General features: G+C 27.5%; 4 protein-coding genes across 5 annotated transcripts; all 4 read right to left on the reverse strand.

Moving 5' to 3' along the window:
• Positions 1 to 2,898: 2,898 nt before the first annotated feature.
• Positions 2,899 to 4,834, reverse strand: LOC124931659 (CDK-activating kinase assembly factor MAT1). Of its 2 annotated transcripts, none has more exons than XM_047472182.1 (5): positions 4,709 to 4,834; positions 4,477 to 4,550; positions 4,288 to 4,373; positions 4,134 to 4,199; positions 2,899 to 3,433 (listed from the first exon to the last, which is right to left on the reverse strand). In XM_047472182.1, the coding sequence occupies exons 1-5, from the start codon at positions 4,771 to 4,773 to the stop codon at positions 3,185 to 3,187; spliced, it is 540 nt and encodes a 179-aa protein (XP_047328138.1). In that variant the 5' UTR covers positions 4,774 to 4,834; the 3' UTR covers positions 2,899 to 3,184. The 2 variants fall into 2 exon arrangements, with proteins under 2 accessions (XP_047328138.1, XP_047328137.1); XM_047472181.1 differs by having other exon boundaries at positions 4,288 to 4,391.
• Positions 4,835 to 6,688: 1,854 nt separating this feature from the next.
• Positions 6,689 to 10,358, reverse strand: LOC124931632. The gene is made up of 6 exons (XM_047472146.1): positions 10,042 to 10,358; positions 9,422 to 9,706; positions 9,161 to 9,334; positions 8,541 to 8,647; positions 8,138 to 8,463; positions 6,689 to 7,412 (listed from the first exon to the last, which is right to left on the reverse strand). The coding sequence occupies exons 1-6, from the start codon at positions 10,195 to 10,197 to the stop codon at positions 6,895 to 6,897; spliced, it is 1,566 nt and encodes a 521-aa protein (XP_047328102.1). The 5' UTR covers positions 10,198 to 10,358; the 3' UTR covers positions 6,689 to 6,894.
• A 2,060-nt stretch (positions 10,359 to 12,418) lies between these two features.
• LOC124929866 (AP2-like ethylene-responsive transcription factor At1g16060) lies at positions 12,419 to 14,799 on the reverse strand. The gene is made up of 7 exons (XM_047470251.1): positions 14,609 to 14,799; positions 14,430 to 14,512; positions 14,076 to 14,164; positions 13,762 to 13,835; positions 13,480 to 13,530; positions 13,022 to 13,098; positions 12,419 to 12,936 (listed from the first exon to the last, which is right to left on the reverse strand). Exons 1-7 carry the CDS (start codon positions 14,797 to 14,799, stop codon positions 12,419 to 12,421), a joined length of 1,083 nt encoding a protein of 360 aa, XP_047326207.1.
• A 9,633-nt stretch (positions 14,800 to 24,432) lies between these two features.
• Positions 24,433 to 25,377, reverse strand: LOC124929867 (gamma-glutamyl peptidase 3-like). The gene is made up of 3 exons (XM_047470252.1): positions 25,024 to 25,377; positions 24,635 to 24,952; positions 24,433 to 24,558 (listed from the first exon to the last, which is right to left on the reverse strand). Exons 1-3 carry the CDS (start codon positions 25,357 to 25,359, stop codon positions 24,433 to 24,435), a joined length of 780 nt encoding a protein of 259 aa, XP_047326208.1. The 5' UTR covers positions 25,360 to 25,377.
• Positions 25,378 to 26,119: the final 742 nt, after the last annotated feature.

A 26,119-nucleotide genomic window follows, 5' to 3' on the forward strand; every position in this document is an offset into this window, starting at 1 on the left:
TTATTTTTAAGTGTATAATTTTGTAATAAATAATAATTCATTAAAGTATTTTTATCTAAAATATAAATAAATAAAAATCTAAAGTTTATTTTTCATTCAAAACTCCCTACCCTATTTGACAACTTGATATATATATATATATATATATATAATTTTTATTTCATAATATATCATTGTGCTTAAATTTTGTTAATATATATAGGTCATTTAAAAAAAAATACTCAATTATAAAAATAAATTAAATTGAAATGTGGCTACTTAATATATTTTAAATTTTAAAATAAAAAAATAACCTTAAAATGAAGAAAATATTTCTCTTTTGTATTATTTTTTCTTAATTTATTTTGTTTTTATTTATTTAAGTAACTTTTTTTATTAAAATAAAATGAATATTTGTAAAAGAAATAGAGAGTTTGTGGATATGATGACGTGGCAGTCATTTATTTTGGTGTGATTCTGGTACGTTTGTCTGCTTGAGATCATCTTCATTAGCTGTCTTATCTCATCATATGCCCATTATTCAAAATTTAAAATTAAATTTATGGTTATAATATTGAAATTATTAATTAAAATATTATATTTATTTTATTTTTAATAATTAAAATATTTAAATCATTTTATGAAAATAATTCAATATTATTTTAAAATAATCAGTTCTTAATTGTTATTCAAATAACTCCATATCAATAAAGAGCTAAGCTTTTTATTTTATTTAATTTTTCTAAACAAAGTAAGTAATAATTTAAAAACTCTCTGTCCCCTTTTAAAAATTTAACTTCTTTCTCAAATCATTTATTATTTACATCATTTAAATTATTAATTAAGATATTTTTAAAATAATCTCAAAAATCACACAAAGATTTATTCTTTATAAATTTATTTTAACATGTTTTGAATTTTTTTTAAAATCTTGATTAATTAATTTTGATTGAGTTAATTTTTTTTTATATAATGTTTTAATATATAATGCCATTTTTTTAAGAAATAATAATATTTGTTATATTCTCTTATTTTAAAATATTTAATTTAAAGAAAAACTAATATTTTTTTAATAATTGAGTTGAAATCTTGGGTGTTATTAAAAAATAAACATTTCAGATTATTAATTAAAAAAAATGTATTATTCTTGCACAATATTACATATGATTTTATTATTATTTTTTAAATTTAATCATAATCAAATATATTTATTTTCTCATAAATTAATTAACTCAAATTATTAATACAACTATTTAATTTGATATTAAATTGAGAAATATAGGTAATGAAAATATTTTGAATGTCATGTTTTTTTTTTTTTTTTAGTGAATTTTAAATCTTGAAAACTCTCAATTCTATTATATTAAGTACCGACACATTATTATTGTCTAAGTTTTTTTGTCAAATTATTATCGTTTTATCATTTATTTTACTTTAAACAAATTTATTTTATCATTACTCAATCAACACCGATAATTTTTCTTTAATAATCATGAATTATTTAAAAACCTTGATACCAAACAAGAGTTTAGTGATTAAGGGATTAATAACTATCTTCCCAATTGTACTTAATCAAATGAATTTTAACAACCAAAAAAGGGTTAATTAACAATATAATTGCACTAATTATCCACCTGATAGGTGTGTCTCCACAACCTATATAATTAAGCTACTTAGGAGGATTAATTAATTATGAAGTAATTAATCATAATCATGACTTGACTAATCCATTAATTAGTGATTATAATCCGTTTTATTTTATTTTATTTTATCATAGCGGCTAATAACAAGTATTGTGTTCATAGACTTAATTAACCGAAAGTGCACAAACATTGGCTGGGGACATAACAAAGTAAAATCATTTCTTCTGTCGACAATTATTTTAATATGAAAATCTATCCATCTATCTATCTATCATATAACTAATTTATTTAATTAATTCAACATTAATACTAATTATTAATTAGTGTTTTCCATGAGTTTAAATGCCACGAGGCGGCCGGTTATCTTAATTTACTTACATTTGTATTTAGTGGACTATTCATATTAATTAATTAATGGCATAAACTTTGTTTAAGTCATTTTAACTTCACAAGTTGTAATATTATATATACATATAATATGGATTAAATAGTGGATGATGAGTCTTACACTTCTGTAACAAGTATTTTTATAAGGATAACATCAATGAACATGTTTTTTTCAATAAAGATTATTGAAAAATGAGAAAAATAAAATAATAACTAACTGTTCTAATCAATATACTTAAAATGTCAATTTAACTTTTAAAATCTTAGCATTATAAACAAACTTAATAATTCTAATTTTAAGTAAACTAGTTAAATTCTTACAACTAAATTATTGATTTAAAAAAATTTCAACTTTAAATTCATAATCTTAATATTTAAGAGTGTATTAATTTTATATTTAATTATATATATAAAATAATAAATAACTTATTTTATATATATATTCAAGTAAAAAAATTGAATTTACAAATACAATTTAGATCAGATTTTACCTAAATTTTTCTGGTTCACCCCAACAATCCCTACTTGTCTGATTAAGAAAAGGCATTTTAAGAGTCGTGAAAGTGACAAACCTCATTGCCTATTTATATAAGGGTTTTCCTATACTTGACTCTTTCGGAGTGTTTTTTTGCTAAAAAATGGTAGAAAAGTATAAATTGTTTAATGTTTTTCGCAATCTTTAAATCAGTTCTAATAAAGAAGTTAAGTGCCGAATGGGATGTGTATCAATTCAAGGACTCCACAATTATGATATTCACTCAAGTTAACTTAAGGTTCTATATTTATTTATTTTTTAAGATAAACTCTTAACTACCTTGATTCTAATAACTAATTTGAGTCTTTTGAAAAATAAAAAATTAATATTAGATCCCTGTATTAACATACCTCAAACACAATAAACATATTAAGTACCATTTGATGAAAATGCATACAGTCGAAATCTAATAACAAGTTCCTTAAATGTTCCTAAACCACCTTCCCATTCAACAACAAGTTGATCAATTATCTCAAAAACATTTTTCTTGAACTTACTGCCCAGATTACAAGATGAATCTTACAAACAATGCGAGTGTAAATGAAAGTCGGGGCAGAGGATACCAGACCTTCATACTCTTTAAGTTTTGCTTTCAAAAAAACTATACCCTTCATTCTTTGCAAAGGGTATAGAAATCCGGTCAAATCCAGATGCTACTCATAGCCTCTTCAAGAGTCCTCTTCTTGCTTAACTCAACGCTCCATCCTCCTGCCCTACCGCCCCTTTCTGCCCGGAGTTTCCTAGTCTCTTCATCATCATCGTATCCAAACATCTCTCCAATTAGGTTAGGTTGCACTCCAGTGGGTCGAGGCTGTAATCCACCAGCAACTGCCGGAGCATACTGCCCTGGTTGTGTACCAGTCTCATTTCCTACTTGAGAACTGGTTGACTGCAGAATACATACAGACAATTGTTCATTCAAAAGCGAAAAACTACTAAGAACATCCACTAACTTGTTTGGATCAAACAAACAAGGGTTTAATTCCAAATAACCCATCAACAAATTGCTCATCAATCACACCATTCAAGTAAATTACTAAAACACCTTCTATTTCAAACAAAGAAAAATTATTCATCATATATTTATATTTGGTATGGGGCAAAAACATTGTTGGGATAATAGTATAAGCTATCCAATGTAGTATAAAACTCATATACCTTATATTTTAATTGAAAGGGAAATAAATGTCTTTTTATCCTTCTTATACTCCATAACCAAATACACAATTATAAAATATGTATAACTTATACCATTTCCTATACTTCTAATCAAACAACAATAATCTATACACCCTTACCGTTTTTTTTATCCTAATAACCGATTCTTTATAATTTAAATCGAAAATGCAAATAACAAATTGATTAACAAATAATCCCAGATCAAACAGGGCCCAAGTCAGACTTGGTTAAACCAATAGCATATAAGTAAAGATCGACAATACTTGGTGTAGAAAAAAAAGGAATAAATAGAAGATATGTAGACAACTTTCAAACATTTGCAAACTGTACTCGTTCAATCAATATGGAGCGAATTGTTGACGATGCAAGAAATGATAAAGACAGTGTATCATTTGAAACTGTACTCTTACCACATCAATATCAGTTTGTGCAATATGTCCCTTGCTTGCAGCCAATGCTGCTGCAAATTCTTCAGCCTGTTTTACAAACATATGTTCAGAAATCAAATCAACTACAATCAAATTGCAAAAAAAGAATAAAAAAAATGAACTACAAGAAACAGACCTTACGAGCTTGAGCAATCATTATTTGTTCTGCATTTTCAATCTGGTAATTTGCAATGTGTGCTTCGATTGCAGGTACATTGATTCCTTCAATCAAGTTGAATGCTTCAAAGAAGACAACTTCCATCAATATAACAAGCCTTCGACTTCAATAAACATCAGGCATAAGTATTTCATACAAACAACTTACTCATATCCTCCACTTCTTCCAAATAATCATTGAATTCTTTCAAAGATGAGAAATCGTCTTCCCGTTTATTAAATCTGTTTCAGAGTTTCAAGCAAGTTAAATAACCTCATTTTGAAACAAATTCAAGACAAGATTGAGATCTCCATATTCATCATATCATTCTTTCTGTCAATTCTCCAAACAACACATACATTCAATTAAACACTATCAATTTTAAGAGAGAATACAATACATGCTGGCTATCCGTTTTCTGATGGTCATCTCTTTGGCAAAGGTAGTTCCAGAAGCAACCACCATGACTGCTCTCTCTTTTATGTGGAAGCTTTTTCTTATTTAATTGTATACTCTGAAAAATCCTGTAAGATCATTAAACAAATTAGTGAGTTCTAAGTCTACAAATGGTTAATTATAAGATTGATAAACAGAGGAATTGGATCTTCTTCACCTTCAAACATTCACAGTAATCCAGGTGATTGAGGACTCGTTGTCGCTACCATCAAACTAGAAGAGAGACATTACCTCCGTTCAGACGTCTCTTTCCGCGACGCTAGTTCAGTGAGCAATAGAAACGATCGTTTGATATCCAGAGAAGAAGGAAGAAAGTCATACCATTTTCATTAAATTCCGGCTGAAGAAGGGAGAAGAGATCGATTTCAGTTTGCAGCACTGATCTGGTAATAGACGATTTAGGTTATTACACCATAAGAAATGATCATGATGATGATGAAGAAGAGGTTCTAGATTTTAGATTAGGGTTTATTATTTGTAAAGGTTCTGTTTGTTTAGACAAATATTTTTCTTATTTTACAAAAAACCAAAAAATAAATAAAAGTGATTTCCCAAGAGAATACGTCATAATCTTACGAAATCATACAAGATTTATGGACGAACTTATCCTATTCTCCGGATGATATTTATAATTTGTCTCGCAACTTTTTTTGAATTGAACGTTTTTTTTCTCAACTTAAACTTATAGTTGATTGAAAATGAGGCGGTGATGATTTTTGTATCATTCACCTTGAACACTATTATACACAAATAAATATATAGCATCATCATATTAAAAATTCTCAAAACTAAACAAGACAGAAATGATAGTAAAAAGGAATCCATAACGATGTAAAATGAGTCGAGATAATAAATTCACTATCACCCATTGTCATCCCTACTAGTAGGTCGATGATTTCATCTAAGAATAAAAACTTAACTCAACCATGGTAGATGAATTCACGTGGACTTGTGAAACAAAATTGGTTGATTTGTCAAAAATGAGCATTGCATATTAGAAAATCGTAATTACTTCTGATTTTAAGTAGCTTTAAACTTCGTTGTTTGTTTTTCTTCACTTTTGTTCTCATTTTGATTGTATGTCCCATAAAAGGTCTAATTCTTCTACCCTTTTCCGGAGTCGATGACTGTTTATAGCTATTACCTTGACACCAAAGAAGAGTCGGGCTAGCTACTAGGCACTATGCTTCCCTCGTCCGGGCGAATTTCCCCTCTCTCTATACCGGCGCTATTGTCTTTTCTAGTCTTGCCATTGCCGTATATATTAAATGTAATATAAATTATTATTTTCGATGCGAAAAATAGCGTAGTCAAGTACCCAAAGGAATGAACTCTCCTTATCAGATGCGGCCTAGAGAATGAATGTGGCGATCGATCAAGTCTATGCTACGAGTAGATTTGTACATGAGAAGGAGACACTACAGACCTGTATAGACACCTCAACGAACTCATGTGGACACTCCTCGAGGACCAGACGACACTGTGCAAAATCGAGAATTTCGGGTTATACAGACAGAAGAAAAAAGATTGTTTTTTCTGTTTTCTGTCTGAACTCTTGTAATTTTTTACCCTTTTCAAGTATTTTATTTATAATGATATTCAGTCATTTTCTTAAAAAAAAAAAAAAAAAACTTAACTCAACCAATGAAGGTAAAAAATAATGTCATAATCATATGAATCAAATTGAATTAACATGAGTAAAGTTATCTAGCAGGTCCATGATAAGTAAGAAATGAGGTCATAATCATAAGAAATCAGTCTAGATTTTCCACAATTTTGATTACAAGAAGAAGAAAATGAAAAAAATATAATATATGACACAAGGTAAAAGTTGAAGTTTATGTTTCCCAAATACAAGATCAGTAAATATTGATGTAAATTATTTTCATTAAAAAAACCCTACAATGATTAAAACCCAAAATAGGAGAAAACCAGCAAAATCAACATACTGAAAAGTAAGACTTTTTCAACTAAAGGAATTCACAATTTGTTATGTTAATCCTAGAACTCCCCCATGACCAAAAGAATATCTTATCATCAAATCCAAACCAAGAAGAAAGGAATAAAATAAAATAAATACACCATAATTTTCTCAGTTTAAGCCTCTCCTACCCACACTAGACTTCCAATCTACCATAAACTGTTGTCCTCATCATCACTTTCAAATATATTGAACAAGAACTTAGGGAGAGATGATATCCTAGGAAGGTTAAAAACCAGATCGCCGTATGAGTCCCTCCTGGACATACCTGGTGCCTGTTTGTTTTCAGCAACATCAGTGGGCAAACCGCCCTCAAGTTGCTGAGTTGCCTGTTCTTGAGGCTTGGGAACATTAGGCGGGTCATCATCCAAGAGACAACAAAATGAATTGATCCTTGACATTAGGGTTTTCTCATCAGAAGGTGCTATGGAATGTGTGTCGCTCATTAGGATCTGAGTGAGGTTCTCCAGAATGTTATCACATTCAACTTCCTTCTTCGAGTCCATGGGGTTTCCTGATGAAACCCTCTTTTCAGAGATCTTATGTCCAATGTGGTTCACTAGATCCGTTATGGACATTGATCGATGGACTCCTATGCCTTTCAATTTATCCCAGTCCGAGACATCCACTGCAGAAGAGTCTTGCTGTTGCCCTTGGGTTGCATTCCCTTCAGTTGCACACAAATTTATCAGTAAATATTCCTAAATGAATGTCAGTATAACCTGTACTTGACGATGGCAAATAGAAAAACAAAATCACCCATTATCGAATGAACAATCTACTCATAAATCAAGTCATTCAAATTATCAGCTAAAATACAAAACTACCATTATTTCATTTATTAATAATGTCTAACAATATTAATAAGGACAATTTAGTCATTTTACCCAAATAACTTACTTTTTACATAATGTTTGTTTCAAACAACCCAAGATCAAACAAGCCTTCATTGATTTGACAGTTACTCACTTTTTTCATCAAAAAATTTTATTTTTTTAAGTTACTTACCAGCCTAGAGATCTAAGATTTGTAGAAGAATTATAGATGAGACAAGAATGGTTCAAGGCTTTAGAGGAGATTTCATCAATTCCTCCAATAATACATAATCTACTAGGATTTTGGGAGTTTGGTTGTTTTGTTTGGATAGAACCTCATGTAAGGGATCTTGGTTTTGGAATGTAAAATTGTTTTTGTTGTTATGCATAATCGACGAAATATTAACATGTAAGCATATATTATTTCAGACGAACAACTCTGAAATAATTGTTTAAAAGAAAACTATTTATAAACTACTAATTACCATACTAGCGTTTTACTACTAGGGTTACACAATATAGAGATAAGATTGCATAGAAAAAGCCAAACAGATGGACTTCAGTAAATTTTGGTTACCTAAAATGGGAGAGTAATTTTCCGCAGACACCACAATCCCAGAAGAATTTGGTTCGTCAGTTTTAAAGGATAATGATTCAGTAGATCCTGATGCAGTATCATGTAAACAAGAGCTAGACGAATCTTCAGTAGCTTCCGTCTTCTGAATGCTGGAAGTATCTGATCCATCTAGACTCACCACTGCACAACTAGTTTGTTTTTCAAATAATGGCGATTCTATAATAATATCTAGCTTCCGGCTCAAAAGGTCCAACTGTGCGTCATATTTTATCAACTTTTCGTAATGTTTGTTTAGTACTCCAGTAGAGAACTGCAGAAAATGTTGCCTACAAAATCGGAACCTGTGTAAGAGCTAAAAATACAGAAGCACTTTACACAAGATAAAGCATACCAACACTTTTACCTGTGAGAACTAGCCTGCCCATCGGTAAAATCTGTTGTTGTTTGCCATAAGGTGTGCTTTCTAGGCTGTGGATTGCTCTCCTTGAAGAATAGTGGTTGCCTAGCCAGCTGCAACAATGAAGAGTTAACTAACCAAGGCCTTGTTTCATTAAATAAACAAGCCATCATTCAATCAAATCCTCAACCAAAATACTAGCATTCCCTCTTATCTTTTAAAAAAATATTATTTCTGGAATAACCTGCTTACATGTTAAAAGAATTTACTGTCGTTTATGGATAACGACAAAAGCATGTACACGGTCCCTAAAACTTTTATACCCTTACAAACCAATCATTTCCCCTTTAAACCCAAAATTCCCCAATCATTTTCCCTTTAAACCCAAAATTCCCCAATCATATCCAATGTTCCAAAATGTCTTATTTATGTCCAAATACATCCAAAACACATCCAGCTGTTTTTCAATAATCTATATCAAACAAGGTTATTTGGAAATAACCACTCAATAATTCAAATAACCCTAGATCAAACACGGCCCAAGGCTGTAAAGTATTGTTTGCATGATAAAACAATTCAGAACAAATTTTCTAAAAAAAACATGTAGAAGATAGCTAAAAGGTTACCACAACAGTCAAGGAACCAGGACCCTTATCAGGGCAATGTGCTTTCAAATCCAGAATGTTCGACCACTGGATCTCTATCTTACTCTTGAGACCATCGTCAAGGATCTCCCACACAAGCTTATTCTTTGCGAAATAACATTTTGCAACTAAATCACCTTCAAATTTTGAAGAATACTGACACAGAAGATAGATTTTCAATTACATGTCCAAAATTTCAAATGTCAAGCAAAAGGAAAGACAAGTTTTCATCATTATTATTACCTCCCAGCTTCCAATTCTCAGCAGTAAAGCAGGGAAATTTGAGGCCTTTTGCTTGTCTAAGGAACCAGTTGCATTCGCGCCTTTGACATCCTTCTTTATTATAGATGCCTTGTTTTGACTTGATGGAGCAGCAGCAGCAGCGGGAGTAGAAACATTGCCTTGGGAGAGCCTCATTTGTATCAAATCTAACAATGAAGGGGTTTTCCTCAGTCGCAATCCTAATGGACTTGGTTCATCAAGCGGGTTGTATTGTGAAGGTGAGGGCTCATTAACCGGCATTTTCATCTGTAGAAACCATTTTTTTTGATAAATCTAAAGAACTTCAAATGATAGGCATCAAAATCACATCCTAAAAAACCTCAGATCAAGATAACGATTGACTATAATATACTACACTAACAAAATCTACAAGAAATAGTCTGTTTTCAACCATTTCCTGCCATGATCGGCAACCTAAAGTAAAATTACCCACATCAAAATCGTATCAAAGACATTAAAACACCGAAATACAAAAGAAAATTCACAAGTTCTGGCATTTGTATAATCCCAGCTTAAATCAGTCTAACATGCATCTCTCCCAGGCGAGTTTTCCTCGGGAATATCGTCTTAAGAATACAAACCTGATCAGAAGAAAAAGAAGACGACTTGGATCGCTTGTTGAGTGGCCCATACCGATCTTCCAATGAATCTTCGATCTCCTGCTTAGGCGAGACTCCGACGGAAAATGTTACAGCTCCCCTGAAATCAATGTCTGATCGCTTCATCCGTTGTACCATGAACTCAAATTCCCGAATCGATATATAGAAAACAAAACCCTTGATGAATTTAGGGCTTGAATTGTAGAATGAGAAATGGTTTGGTCCGAAGAAGAGGGAGATGTCAAATTGGTAAAACCCTAGGAAAATCCCTTTTTAGAAATGTATCAAGAATTGGTGTAAGATTTTAAGGAGATGTCTGTAATCTAAATATACATAATAAATGTACATCTGTCAAAGGTTGTTGTCTTTCATTGAATAGAAAATCTTTTTCATTGCCAAACTTTGACAACATTTATTAAATTATTATTATTTTTTTAAAGAAACATTTGTTTATTTGCTTCATGTAATTTAGTGAAAGATATATTTTTTTATTATTTTTTTTAATAAAGGTAGCAAATTTTAATATTCTCACCCATTTACATTTTTATTATATTCATAGTTAATATATTTAAGAACATTCTCTAGTTTTTAGTTATTTTTTATATTTTCCATCTTGAAAAAATAACTCTGATTTATTTATATATATATATATATATATATATATTTTCATATAAAATTTGTCATTTAGGTAACTGAACAATCGTATTTTCCTTTTTGTTTAGAATAATTTTACTCAGTCGACTTTAAAGTTAATCGATACATATGGTCATTTCTCAAGTCGAGGAGAATTGTAATCAAACAATAATGCCCATTGAAAACTTTCTTAATTTGTTACATGTGTCTCAATATATTTTATCTCAACATAAATTTATATTATTTTGTTTGATTATTTTAAATTTAAAAATAAATTTGTTCAATTATTAATATTGAGAAAGATTATTGTTTACTTATAATTCAACTCATTGTTGTAATTGGATTTGTAAATTGTGTGTATTCTTCTTTGTTTGGATTATAATTTTTTTTTCTTTATAATAAGAATTTTTTTATTGAGTTTTTCGTGTACTTAAACTAATTTGTAAAGGTTAGGAATTTAATATATTAATATGACATCTCACCTTAATTCGAATGATTCACCTGAGTAAAACATAAACTTAAAGAGATTGTAGCATGTATTCCAAATTGATGTTCCAATATCATTTTGTCATTTTTTCTACTTACCCTTTTACAGAAAAGAGAACCAGTGTACCCAGAAAAATAAAGTCTCTTCTATAATAGATCGGTCGTAAATACATGACTAAGTCATTGTTCCTTTCTATTAGTTATTTATCTAATAAAAATACCGAACTAAATACAGCTAGTTAAAATAATTAATTTGCTCTTAAAAATTATTTAAAATTTAACCTAATTCTAGCAAGTGTATAAATCACACTACAAGTATTGTTATCACAATTATTTCAGCTATTTTGGAATGATTAACTAATGACAAAGTAATTAAGCAATTTTGTGAGAATTGAAAGAAAAAAAAAACAAAAAAAGATGAAAAAAAAATAAAGTGAAATTTATTTGCTATTCAAAATCAGATTAATTGTGCCAGATATTTTTAAGTCATTTAGATATAAGATTCACTTTAAAAAAAATTCTCGTATTTAAATGAGAGATAACCACGAGTCCCAAAGAGAAAAAAAAATGATGGGGGAATTCAAATAAAATAAAAAAATAAATAAATATAAACTTATTCCTTGTGACCAATAAATTATTGTTAAAAAAAATTCAAAAATAGTTTAAGATATTTGTTGATTCTACCAAAGTTAAATAGTTAACAGAAGATGATATGAATTTAGAAAATATATAACATAATTTTTTTTTTAAAAAATGGGATAGCGAGTTAATACAAAACTCGCAAACACACTTACTCAGATGCAGAATTTATCATCAGACTCGAACTCGAGATTTCAGGAAGTTAAGAATACCCAATTTTTTTTTGTGGCATAGGCTAGAAGAGGGGATAACATATATAATTATTTCAAATAAATATATAAACATAAATGTTGGCTCCAAATAATAGAGGAGATTTAGAGAGACAATAAATTATTAATGGTGAAAAGGATTGCCATATGAATGTCTGATAATCAGAAGATCAAGCAATGGAATAAATTATTAGCCCTAGCTCCCTTTATTCTATATTTACAAAAGAATGCCCCTGTTAATTGCTTACTCCTTCTGGTGAACATATAGATATGATGAAATAAAATAAAATAGTAAATTATGTTTTGGTCTCCCAACCTTATTTTTATCCCTACACAATTGAAATGTTACTCCTTTTTCTCAACAACCCAATCCTCGATTTTTTTGAGGACTCTTAAGCATCGAACATAAAAGAATTGAGATCTCCAAAGATAGCGTCGTCTCCTTGACTATAAGTTCCGAAATCCTGATCAATCTGAAAGCATGATTCGATGTCACCAACAAAGGTGCATGGACCATGCGAGCTAGGGCTAGAATCAGAGAATGTAGTGTTTGTAGGGCACTCATCCGTTATAGACGTCATTTCCATCATCTCCTTGAATTTTGAAGATTGAAGAAGAAGACCGAGGGCAGATGTGGCTGTTGTTGGTTTGACCTGGCTCGAACCAACTTCCCACGTATTAGTTAAGGTTTGATGGTTATCGGGTTCAAAGGTTATGCTAGATGGGTCCTGTTTTATTGGAGAGTTCAATATGTTTTTGGTTTCGATAACATCTGGATTAGGTTGAATAGTATTGTTATTGGGCCTCAACCATTTTATGTATCGGCTAAGGTCAAAGTTTGTAACCGCATTGAGACCACGATACTCTATAGCCGCCATGTCGTATGCAATTGCGGCCTCCTCTTGTGTAGCTGCCATGGAAATATTTTATATGAAATGTTAATAAATTATCAATCAATATTGATATGGTTTAGAAATAAAAATAAAAGATGTTACCGTAAGTCCCAAGATAAAGATATTTATTGCCAAATACTCTACCAATCCTTGCTTCCCATCTTCCATTGTGATGATGTCTACAATTATGTATCCATAATCAAATGTGAAAGAATATTCTAATTAGAAATATATATAATATTTAAAAACAAAAATTATTAAAAATATATTGTTTCAATCATAAGATAACAACTCTATGATTCACACTTTAATTAGTTGAAGTAGGCCATTGTTGGTTGTGTTAATTAGCTTATATTTTTAAAATAATAAATAAAATGATTGTTTTCAAATTAGATTATTATTATTATTTGTTGAATTATCAATCTCACAACAAAACATACTAATCCATGTGAAGAACTATTCAAACAAAATACCATAAATATTTATATATAAATATAACATGTTTATATAACTTTTCAAATATTAATATCAATGTCAACCAAAAAAAATAAAATAATTACCTAGCAACACCTCTATATTTGGAAACTCCTCTTGAAAAACCACTACTTTTCCTGCAAAGTTTAAAAACACGTCATGTTAATTTAATTTCTTGAAATATATTCTATAAGTTTATGGCTTGATTGTCATTTTACTAATTTCTGGTATTAATAATCATTTTGAGCCTATCTAAAAAGAGATATTTCTCACATTGATCTTAATCTAAATTAAATTAAGTTTAGGATAATTATATCACAATTAAGTAACCAAATACAATAATTTTCACTATTAAATATATATTTTACCTTCTCAGCGAACCAATATATTCTTCCCTCGACTGACCTTCCATTTCTTTTAATTCCGTCTCATAAGTCAATAACTACATACAATATATAATATAATTCATTAATAAACGAGTATTATTCATCAAAACTTATATGGTATTGATTTGAATAAATAATTCAATAATACACAATGCTATAAATTAATAATCCATGAATTGTAATATTATACCAAACTTATTATAATACTTTTTAAAAATTGCAGTTTTTTTTATTAAGAGAAATAGCGACGCTTTTAGCGTCGCTATTTACCCAAACCGTCGCTAATTTAAACTTACTGGAAAATTGAGAATAGTTTCAGGTCCCCAGTACTTAAGTGCTGCTAAATCATAAGCTCTAGCTGCAGCATCTTCATCATCATAAGCACCTAATAATAACCATTATAATATTAGTTAATTATTTTAATTATATTTACCAGATAAAACTTAATTAATTAATTAATTAACCAGATAATTAATTAAACTTTACCCAGATAGACTGCATGCATATCCCCACATATTAGTAGCGAATCAAACAGTCCATAAGCATGCAGCAACAAGAAAATGAATAATAATAGTAATTAGCATCACAATTAGAGATAATTAAAATGAATTTTATTTTCCAAAAAAAAAAATAAAAAATCAATCTTGTACCTTGCCTTCCTTTCTTGTTCTGGGATTCATTCCAGCAATGTTTATCCCATAGATGAGCTTCATATCTTCCTGTCCATCGGTGTCTAATTAAACCCAAAAGAAAAAAAGTTTAATTAATTAACTTAGGCATAATTAATTAATTAAAAGTAGAAGATAGATTAATATTAATATTAATTAACCTTGTGACGCCGCGATAAATAGAGCTGCGCTGGGGCGGGGAGTCTCTTGGGACAGTTTTTCGTGTTCTTTTAGCCTTGAGGATAATTCCATTATTATTACTTCCATTAATAACAAGGTTTTTGCCACCATTTGAAACATTATTATTGTTGTTGTTGTTGTTCTTCATCCTTTGCTGTGAAAGCTTGGTCATGATGATCAAATAATTAATGGATGGATAATGAAAATATGACCTGGTCTTCCAATTAGCTGCCTTTTAAAGAAGATGAGTTCATCCAAATTCCAATGGCCGGCTTCTTAGAGGATGTTATGGCCGGCTTTTTATGGTTTAATTTTTTCTTAATTGTCCATTTGTACTTTTGATTGCATTACCAATAATGACATTATTATTATTTTATAATTAAAAAACTATGTTCCTATACAAAACTTTGAGCTGAAATATTCAAACCACTATCATGAATATAAGTATATAACCATTTTATTAATATATATTTGTAGATCATTAATGATGAATATCAGTAGTAACAAGTGATATAATCGAGACTACTATTAAACTCACAAGTTATGATATTTTATTCAAACCACTATGATGAATAAAACCATTTTAAAATCATTTGGCTCACTAATGTTTTTTTTAGCTAAGTAATTTGAGAGATTTTAAAATAGTAGACTATCACAAAGTGAGACACATGAAAAAAAAAAAAAAAACCATTAGTGAGCAAAATAATAGTGGTTTTTAAAATTGGACATTATTGATTCGGTTTGAATAAAATGATCTAACTTGTGTTTAATAGTAATTTTCATTCTCTCGAACCACAGATTATTAATCTTTCAGTAATACAACCATCGTATACTCAAAACACAAGTGAGCTAGGACCTAGGAGAGTCAACATTCGCATCTATATAGACTCGTCTACTTACCATTAGTTGGACTAAAATGAGGTCACTAAGATTTTGTAAGTTTCACTTTCTATACACAACCTTTCTAGTTTTTTTTTATCTTTTCGATAATTTGAATTACTTATTAGTCAACATAATATGCGCTACATTCGGATTCCACATTGTGATCAAGATTCCAAGTATTTTAGTTTGCCGGCTTTAGCATCCAAGTAAATTTCCATACAGAATAAAATGTATAGTTTTGTAAAATAAATTTGTTTCTTAGTGAAATGCAACTATAACTCCAATTTTATTTAAGATAAATAAATGTTATTTACCAATGTAAGTTAAATTATTGGGTTACTGTAGGCTATACAAAACAAAAATGTATGATCTATCAAAAACTCATCAAAATTTGTTTCCCATGCAGTTAACAATGTTTTTGGTTTATTTGCAGCTAGCTAGCTGTTTTGATTAATGTTTTTAATCTTTAGTATACCTTTTCTTTTACTTCAAAATGTAAACAAAAATACAGAAAAATGTATAATTCATCAATAAATTCACAATTTTCAGTTTAGTATACAAGTTATTTTTTTATAAAAAATAAACGTATTCAACCCACGATTGTACGTAGTTCAAGTGTCAAAAATATTGTCAAATGGATAAAAAAAAATCTAGGAATATTCCATTTCATGACTTGGGAAAGTATCACCAAATTTTAAAATTTGAACTTCCAACTTGAAACAAACTGTCACTTGAATCTAGCATGTATTATGAATCTTTAATTATGCTTTAGATCTGTTAGATAATCTAAATTATTAACATTTAAAAAATTATTTTGGACAATACTAATTAACTTATCTCTAATAATCAATTTACAAAAAGAAAATAAGATTTTAAATTATGTTCTTTCAATTCAATTTATTTGATCTATTAGATAAAAAAAAAAATTGATTGGATGCATGAGGATAAGAGTAATTAAAAGACCTGATGGCTACATTGGAGATGTCGACGTATTATTATTAAGTATTTAAATAATTTAATAAGACTATATATTAATTCTCATGCTATTAATTAATAATAGAAAGGAAGACAGATATCAATCTTTAATTGATGGTATCTACAATCAAATTATGTTGATTTATCTACTGTCTTATTATTAATGGAATCATTAACTTATTAATCCGTTATACGACTCTAAAGTTAAAAATTCATTTTAGTTTAGAGTGTTCTTGATTAACCGGTAAAAAAATAAATTTATATAAAAATTTAATTATTTTGAAATTTCAGATTCATATGAATTTATAATATAATTATAGTTCACTAATCTTACATTTAATTATTTGATTATGATTATTAATTTTTATACAACCAAATTATTTTGTTAATTACATATTAAATTGAACCTTGTCTATGTATATGTGATGCACCTATCTATGTTGTATGTTTCTCTTTATTTGTTAGGGTAAATCGCAAATTTGATACTTATAGAACATTTTGATATTATAATTAATTGAGTTATTATAACCACTATTTTTGTTTTCTTAAGTGGTAATGTTACTTTGAATAAAAATAAGTCATTATTTTTTATTGTTGAATATATTAAGACAAAAATTGTTGTCGCTTGTGTAATGTCAATAATAACTATATATATTGAATAAAAATTCATTTTTTTTATTGAGAGTAATAACCCGGAGAAGAATATAAAGGTATAGAAAATTAATAATTTACTTAAAATTGTTAATATTTATAAATTTTAAAAACCAAGAGTTTATTTTGAATCGGAAGAAATTATTAATTAAAAGAGTAATAATTATATTATATTATATATATATATATATATATATAATTAAATAAAAAATTAATTTGAAAACTAAAAAAACAAATAACACTAAAATAAGTTTATAATTATAAGGGTTAATTTATTTAAATGCATAAATAAATTTATGTAAAATCGTAAAATTTGTAAAATCCAAATAATTAATTTATTAATTTATAAACTCATACAATCTCAAAATGATAAAGTAAAATCTTGATAGGTTAACTAGTTAAAAAAAATTATTTAAACCAAACTCATCATCATTCTTTACTATTATAAAATCCTAAATTTTAAAAATTAAGGTTAGATTTTAATTATCTTGATCTAAACTACTTTGTTAAGAAATATTTAATTATCAGTGAATATTTTATTTTTTATATTGAGAATTATTATTAGGAAACTTATCATACTGACAATTTTATTTTCTATATTGATTTTTTTTTATGTAAATGATTTTTTTATTGTTAAAGAAATATTATGAAAATTATAATAATTATTTGCGTTTAGGGTTAGAAAATTCAAGGATGGGCTTGTAAAGAATTGGGCTGTTGATTAAAAATAAATAATTGATCTGTTGGGCTTTGTCATGATGCTTATAATCTCTTTTATTTATTTGCTACATTCTTTGATTTTATTAAAAACAAAATTAAAAACAAAATTGTTATTTAGTTACTACTTATAAGAACAAGAACATTTTATTCAACTTTAATTAATTATTCAATTAGAAACTTATTAACAAAAGAATTAAATATAAATTACTAAATAAATTTATATTTGATGTAGGATAGATTATGAATATTAATTTTAGTATAACTTATTATTATTATTATCTTTTTACATCTTCTCATTAAACTAAAAATAAAATAAATAATGTCACTCTCTACCTGACATATAAGTTATAAATAATTGTGATTAGATATTCTGTAGTTTTATTTATTTATTTATTTAATGATCAGTGTAATATTAGAAAATGAGAATCAATTAGGCCAACCAAAAAACATTCACAAAATTAAAAAAATATAATAAGAGGGAAAAATAAAAAATCTATGCCAAAAACACCCAAAAAATTAACGTTTACGAAAGTCTTTAATAATAATCACATGAAAACAATCCATATATTGTCACTGCATAACATCATGTATGGTCGATTTAACCTCACCATTACCAAACTCTAGAATAAGAAGAATTCCAATGTTAAATCTCTTTTCTATATATATGATGCAACTAACCAAATCACTAAATAGTTTTGTTAGTACAATAAAATAATATATGATCTCTTCTTCTAGCCTAACGACATTAAAAGGTGAATACTAACCCTAAGTTACTGAGTTCAATCCCGTCAGATGACAAGTTCTGCGCCTGGTTAAATGGTTAAGTGTGTTTGTAGGCTACATACTTAATTCGTTGTCCCATTTTTCTCACCAAGGTAGCCTAGTGGTAAGAGTCGGTTTAAGAGACAAAAATGTCATGAGTTTGATTCCATCTGGAAGCGTTTTGAATTTAAGCGGGAATCATGACTGTGGGGTATCATGCTAGTTCTTCTTTAATTCCCAAAAAAAATATTTGATATTGAATTATATAACAATTGAGACAAAATTTATTAAGAGAGTTATTAATTTTATTCATGTAATGATTCTTAACCAAGTATGTTTAAAAGAAAAATAAATAAATAAATAAAATTAAACTAATTTTTTATTTGAAAGCTATTATTTTTTAACATATTTTTCACAATTAAAATCTTATTAAACAAATGGGATCCTCTGCTACCGAATTTTAGATGTTTCGGTGTTCTCCACACAAATTTTGATATTTTAAAAAATAAAAGCAGTATTTACTGATTTGCCCATTTCCCTTGTGAGAGACTAATAAGGGAACATGAAACATTAGTAAAGAGGAACTCATCTACTTATTAAGTCAAATTTAAATTCATAAAGTGTTTTTCTTCTTCTATTGGTATAATTATTCTTGGATGATAACATTTATAAATTATTATATAAATTATAGTGTAATTATTTCCATTTCATTAAGTATACAAATTATCTAAAATTATGGTATATAATTTTTGTTTTGATTTCATTTAGTATAGATATATTTTTCATTCTATCATGATCAGATAACAATTATATCTTTAAATAAATTGTATTCAATTATTATAATTTCTAATAAATATAATTTATTTAAATAATGGGTCCAATATATTTCAAGCAAAATGAAGATGATAAAATAGACCAGCAAAAAAAAGATTTCTTTTGTCTTAAAGAAGACTCTCCAACAATTTATCAAATGTCCTTTAGTGTTTATTTGTATTATGTCTTCTTTAAAACTCTTCTTCCTTTATCGTTTTGGATTTGCCCAATATTCTGAAGATGTATTATTTATTCATGATTTAATTTTTAGTTATTATTTGCCTAGTTTACTTTCTATTTTGCACTTATAAGATCTTTATTTACTTTTAGTCATGTATAAATGTTTTTTTTTTTTGTAGGATGAATGAGTCATATTGATCTTGGTAGATGTAACTACTTCTTGTCCCAAAATATAATATATGTTTTTGCTTATTTTCATTGGGACATGTCTTTGAAAAGTTGATGCAAGTCTACTTTTTTTTTTCTACCTAACTTTCTCTTCTTTACTCTCTTTTCAATCTATATAATTAAAGTTATTTTTTATTTCTTCTTTTTCTTCTAAGAATGTCGGTTTTCACAGCTTTTTCGGTATATATATATGACTAATTACTACGAGTTTAACACACTTAATTAATTTAACTAGACGAACGTACCGCATGACAAGCTTAACCTACGACGTACAAGGTACTTTTTATTGTTAGGACAGGAAAAGATATTTAGTTAAGATTATTCTACTTTCATGTTTTACAACAAATCTCATTTATTAGAATCGAAAAAGAAGAAGGATCAGAGGAAGGAAAGAATCAGATAATGAAAATAAAATAAAATTAGAGGAAGAAAATGATAAGAATGTAGTGTAGGAAAGTGAAGAGAAAACTTTAAAAGTAGACTGAAATAAATCAGGCAAAAATGAAGCAACGAAATGTACATGTAAATGTGAAATTCCTAAAATACTTAAACAAAATTACATTTATCAGATTAGTGTTGACTCCTCTAAAACGAAACTAATGCAAAGAGAAGGAGGTTCATGCTTACAAACAGTCATTATCAAATGCAACAGTTAAATCACCAATAATGAAGCATAGAGTCAAACAAGTGATTAGGCAAAATAGGTGGGCTGCGAGAGCAATAGATTGGAATCCGAAAGTACAGGAAATGGTATTGGCTAAATTGAACAATAATGTTAAGTAATAGGATTTGTATGTTTTAGTTGTCTGTAATCTCTGTTTTTTGTTTTTTTCTAATCAAATATTTTAGAGTCGTTTGAATCTTTTAATCATAGTTATGGTTTGTCTAACTTTGATAATTGACCATTTCTCTCACTTTTGAGTTATTAATGAAATGGTGTTAAACTGTTTAAAAAAAAATTCGTTTATCAAAGTTTGATGATTAAAATAAAGCATAGAAGGAAGAACTTAATAATCCATTCTTGGATATGTTTAATCTGTTTTAATTTGTATGATTGATCAAATGAATGAGATTGGTAATCTATTATTTGTTTATATAACTCTTAAATAAATCTAAATTAAACTAACTAGAAAAAGAAAAATAACAAACAATCTTAACAAATATATAACTAACTAAGTTAATATATATATATATATATATATATATATATATATATATATCTTAGTTCAGTACTATTAACAATATATATTGTAAATATGGATTAAAAATAACCAGTTAATATGTATACGGTGAAAGCTAATTAATTTAATGTAAATATAAATATAATAACCCCTAATCTTTATTTTTGAGATAAATATTTATTTATTTTACATATAAAAAAATAATAAAAAAATCATTAAGTAACTCAAATGATAAGAATACTTAGGATATCAAAATTTTATGAATTTGAAAATAAGATACATGGATGCACATCAAAAAAGTGATTTTTTATTAAAACAATTTGAATTATTTAAAATGTAATAATTGGTGACTTAAAAATTATTTGGTAAATGACTTAAAAATTATTAATATATAATGATAATAATTTAAAATAAAGAGTATTTTGATATTTTGATTAATGAATGGAGTGATGTTTATGAAATAGAAACGTAATAAAATGAGGTTTAATTAGCTACAATCGAACATGTTACAACTTACCATTGTTCTCTTAGTAACTATTTTTGTCACTTTAACTTTCTTAAAACGCTTTAAATAAAAATAAAAGTTGAGATAAAATGTCATGTTAGGTTTTTAAATTATATTTAAAAATAATAATCATAAATAAATTAAATAGTAAGTAAAGAGGAAAAAGGAGGAAAGAAAGAAAGTTATTACATATTTAACTAAGTTAAATTTATTTGTTTGAAAATGACTTATTTATACTTTTGAAAGAAAATTCCAAGAGATCCATATTTTAACCTTATTTTCAAATATGAGTTCATAGTTACCAACTTTTAAGTATATATCATATAAAAAGTTGGCTAGTCAACCATGTTTAGACATATTTAAAATAATGTTTAACAAATTAAAGTGAAGAAAATGGAAAGAAGCAGATTTAATGTTTATTTTTGTTTAATTTCAAAGTCCTAATTGATTTGCAAATTGTCTAATACTACCTACTAGCATTAAGAATAAACGGGGGGGCTCTGTTTGGAATTACAGTTAATAATTGGTGCATCTTCTATACATGAAAACAGCTATATTCCATTAATTAATTGATTCCATTAGTTATAGGTGTTACTTCAATCTATTTTTTAAAAAAATGTTTTTATTTTATGATAACTTAAAAGTATGTTAATTATATTATAATTGAATATGTGACCTTTTTGTATATAAGGTATGACTCATTATCATTTCAATTACATTTAGTTTTTCATTTAATAATTTGACTTTTGATCTGTTAATAAATAATTTTTTAAATTTGAATTATCCTAATAACATATTATATACATTAATTTTATGAAATTATGAGACCTTACTTAATACTATATTTTACCTTTATTCAAGTCGTTTTCAACAAAATAATTCATGTGACTTTAATAATTCAAATTTAATTTAAAAATAATTGTAGTGCCAACCACTTTCAAACACTAGCAACACTAGCAATAGATGATAAGTTTTTGTGGACCATTTAACCTCAAATTTACATACACGTTCACAACATGTTTTTAATTCAAATATTTATTTATTGATATCTTTTTATATTTATAATATTGTAATTGTGGGATTTTATTTTATTTTATTTTATTTTAAAAAAAAGAGAGACTATGAATATATAATTATAAAATAAAATATAATATAATAATTTATAATAATTAGTATTTTAGTTTATAAATTAAGTGTTGTAATAAATGAAAATCCAAACGAACAAAGTTTATAATTCTTAAAAATGTTAGGAAAAAGTCGGTGAAATATAAAAACAGATATTTTTCATCTTTGTTTCTAGACCAATCAATTATTTTTTAGATTGGAATAGAAGGGTTTATTTTTATTATTAAATTTGAATTCTTTATTCAAAGTGTCATCCATTATTGTTTAATCTAGTTGTATTAAGAAAAACAAAAAAAAAACATATATATTGACATAGAAATTCAGAAGCCAAAATAATGTACAAGATTTTTTTTTTTAATTACACCCATCGTGACAACCTTAAACCCTAGTATCCTATCTCGATCAAAGAACAATATCAATAGTACGGGATAATGTTGTTCTGAATCCACGACTTAAAATGAAAATATCCTTATGATAAAAAAATCTTAGAAGATATTCTTTGAGCGGATCTTAATCCATTAAAACTTGTGATGCTCAACTAAATGATTGAATAATAGCATAGAATAGACAGATGCTAAAAAGATCTCAAAAGCAATTAGGACAAATTCTCAATAAATTTGTAATTCCTTGAATGTGTCGTGTCTTTGTAGATTGCAATAGAGGCTTAGTCGGGAAAAGCGAGACGATGTTAAATGTTATAATCAATGGATGAGGTATCTTCTAGGATTTTTTTTATTAATTGGGTTTATTATTTAGAAAATAAACTAACAGTAAAAAATTAAATTGCAAAGAAATTAAATTTAGTAGCAGTAGGCTCCCAAATACTAATTTATGGTAAATTGTCAATTCAAATGTGAAAATATTTGAGAATAAATGGATTTTTGTAAAAAATTTAAAGTAACTTTGTCAATATGTGATTATTTTTTTTTTTGTATACTAATGTTTATTTTATACAATTTACATTATTGTTTAAATAATGCATATGTACTTTTATGAAATAAAAATAATATTTATAAAAAAAATGTGAGCATAAAAAGTGCTCTTGAAAAGGATATATATATATATATCATAATTCTTAATTCATTTAGTATAAAAATTATTTTTGACAATGAATAAAGTTAAATTATTATTATTATTATATTTTATTAAATTTCCGAATCAAATCAAAGATAATAGATATACTCAATTCCATATATAGGTTCATATCACATGGTTCAAATTTTGAATCTTTATTGCTCGATCAGATGTGTACGTATTTAATATGGACCTTGTATTTTATTTTATCATTTTGATTCTCCATTCCTTTTATTTTTAAAATAATTTAAATATAATAAAATAACTCAGTGAAACAAATTATGGTAGAATAAAACCATGACTCGAATTTTGATTCTCATGTTGTTAGTTTTTTTTTTTTACATTGATTTTGATTTTGGATGATAATATTCTTGTTTTTTTTTTTTTATGTTTTTCTAACTTTTAACAAATTTTGTCATATTTTAAATTTTATTACTTTTAATGAGTTCTATCATATCTTTAAAATTTTTGCAAATATACATTAATGAAAAATGTTTTAACATAACACATTCTCTCTTCTTAAAACCATATTCATCATAAGAAATAGTCTAACACCTCACGGTAATAACTCCCCAACTTCAACTTAAAGCGCTTTCAGATAAAATCGAACTATTGACATTTTTATTTTTTAAGTCGACTCTTACGCTCGAAACATTAACATTGGCCGCGTATGATACGATTTTCATTAATAAAGATTATACAATGTTACTTAATAATCAAACAAATTAGTAATTACATCATCTCCTTTAAGAAAAAGATTACAAATCTTGACCCAATACATTCTATCCGGCTCTGTGGTTTCCAACTGTAACCTAACAGCTTCAGCAAAACTTTCCTGCATTCAATTAACAATTAGTGTTTAGTCATTAATTAATTAATTAATTAAATCCATATAAAATATATATATTGACCTGAATACAGTTATTAGATAGAAGTCGGTCAATTAGATTATGAAGTATATCAATTGTATATTCTGGATGTCCTTGAATTCCTAAAACATGTCTCTCTTTCCTGAAAATCTCAACTCCGGTCTTGTCCGAAACTCCGACCACTTCTACTCCCATCGGAATTTCCAAAATCTCATCTTGGTGACATTCAATGATCGAAAGCTCCGGCAACGGCATCGGCATCGAGTCATCGGACCCACATGAAATCTTAACCTTTCGAACCCCAATGTCCCAACCACTGCTCGATTTTCCAACTTTCCCACCCAATGCTCTACACAACACCTGCAAATGTAACCAATATTAAATAAAGTGTCGCTATAGATGTTTTAATACGTCGCTAAATGTATAATTACTTGGTGGCCGAAGCAAATGCCGAGGACTTTCTTTTTCATTGAATCTAAAGTATTCAAGAGAAAGCAAAGCTTGAGAATCCAGTAATCGTTAGCATAAGCGTCGTGAGGGCTGCCGCTGACAACAAACCCGTCGTATTTATGAATGTCGGACATGTCGGGAAACTCGCCGTCGACAACTCTGAACAGATCCCATGTTTCTCCTTCTTCACCAAATGTTGTCACGAAAACGTTCATGTAACCTCCATACATTTTCATCACATATTCTGAGTCTTTGCATGCTAGTAATAGACAATATCTTCCCTTCATCCTCCTCTGTTGTTCTTCATCTAAACCCATCTTTTTTAGAGAGAGAAAGTGAAGATGAATTTTGGATATGGCAAGAGGGGTCCTAATTCATCTTTTTATAGTGGCAAACACAAAAAGGAAGAAGAAGAAGATACCTATAAAATAATAATTATACTATTATACTATTATTTTTTTCATATATTTAAGGGAATAAAATATTTGACTTTCTACCCATATGTTTAAAATTTTATATGGGAATTTGTCCTTATTACCCAAAATACCGTTTAACATTAACAAAAGGAAAATATATTGGACCAAAAATTAAATTATATATATATGTGTGTAACTTAACTCATCCTAATTGTTTCTTGAAGCTAGTTTCATTTTTAAATTAAAATGTAACTAGGTAGGCAGGACATAAAAACTAAAATTAAAATGTCAAATTCATTTTTCCTCTAATTACTCTAATTGCTTATTTTTAATTTTTAATTTATTTGGGAAAATAAATTGCCCCCTCATACTTTTAGAAAAGTCACAAATTATTCTTTCTGTAAAAATATTTTGTTAAAGACTTTTCTACTTCTCAAACTATTTTGATCGTTGATTTTAACTCTTGACTCTTCAACTATTCTGATCATTTTCTTTTAATCCTTGAATTGTTTGTTTCACGCAAATTCACGCTCATGTACTTTTTAATAGATGCATCAATACCTCCACCCTCATCACCAATTTCCTCATATATATATCACATTATCGTTGTTCTCTGAAGTCATTTCCCTCTCATTTTCTTACCAACTCTGTCTAAGACCAT

Source organism: Impatiens glandulifera, chromosome 3 (genome assembly GCF_907164915.1).
Source record: "Impatiens glandulifera chromosome 3, dImpGla2.1, whole genome shotgun sequence".
NCBI classification, from domain to species: domain Eukaryota; kingdom Viridiplantae; phylum Streptophyta; class Magnoliopsida; order Ericales; family Balsaminaceae; genus Impatiens; species Impatiens glandulifera.

Coding starts and splice junctions, on each gene's coding strand:
- LOC124931659 (XM_047472181.1), bottom strand. CDS start 4,773: ATGGTGGTTGCTTCTGGAACTACCTTTGCCAAAGAGATGACCATCAGA. Junction 4,551..4,708: donor AGAAAACGGATAGCCAGCAT/GTATTGTATTCT, acceptor ACTCTGAAACAG/ATTTAATAAACGGGAAGACG. Junction 3,434..4,133: donor CACAAACTGATATTGATGTG/GTAAGAGTACAG, acceptor TGTATTCTGCAG/TCAACCAGTTCTCAAGTAGG.
- LOC124931632 (XM_047472146.1), bottom strand. CDS start 10,197: ATGGTACAACGGATGAAGCGATCAGACATTGATTTCAGGGGAGCTGTA. Junction 9,335..9,421: donor TGAGAATTGGAAGCTGGGAG/GTAATAATAATG, acceptor CTTCTGTGTCAG/TATTCTTCAAAATTTGAAGG. Junction 8,464..8,540: donor GGGCAGGCTAGTTCTCACAG/GTAAAAGTGTTG, acceptor CCGATTTTGTAG/GCAACATTTTCTGCAGTTCT.
- LOC124929866 (XM_047470251.1), bottom strand. CDS start 14,799: ATGACCAAGCTTTCACAGCAAAGGATGAAGAACAACAACAACAACAAT. Junction 14,513..14,608: donor ATTTATCGCGGCGTCACAAG/GTTAATTAATAT, acceptor GGGTTTAATTAG/ACACCGATGGACAGGAAGAT. Junction 12,937..13,021: donor TCTTTATCTTGGGACTTACG/GTAACATCTTTT, acceptor TTTCCATGGCAG/CTACACAAGAGGAGGCCGCA.
- LOC124929867 (XM_047470252.1), bottom strand. CDS start 25,359: ATGGGTTTAGATGAAGAACAACAGAGGAGGATGAAGGGAAGATATTGT. Junction 24,953..25,023: donor GCATTTGCTTCGGCCACCAA/GTAATTATACAT, acceptor TTACATTTGCAG/GTGTTGTGTAGAGCATTGGG. Junction 24,559..24,634: donor TATCTAATAACTGTATTCAG/GTCAATATATAT, acceptor AATTGAATGCAG/GAAAGTTTTGCTGAAGCTGT.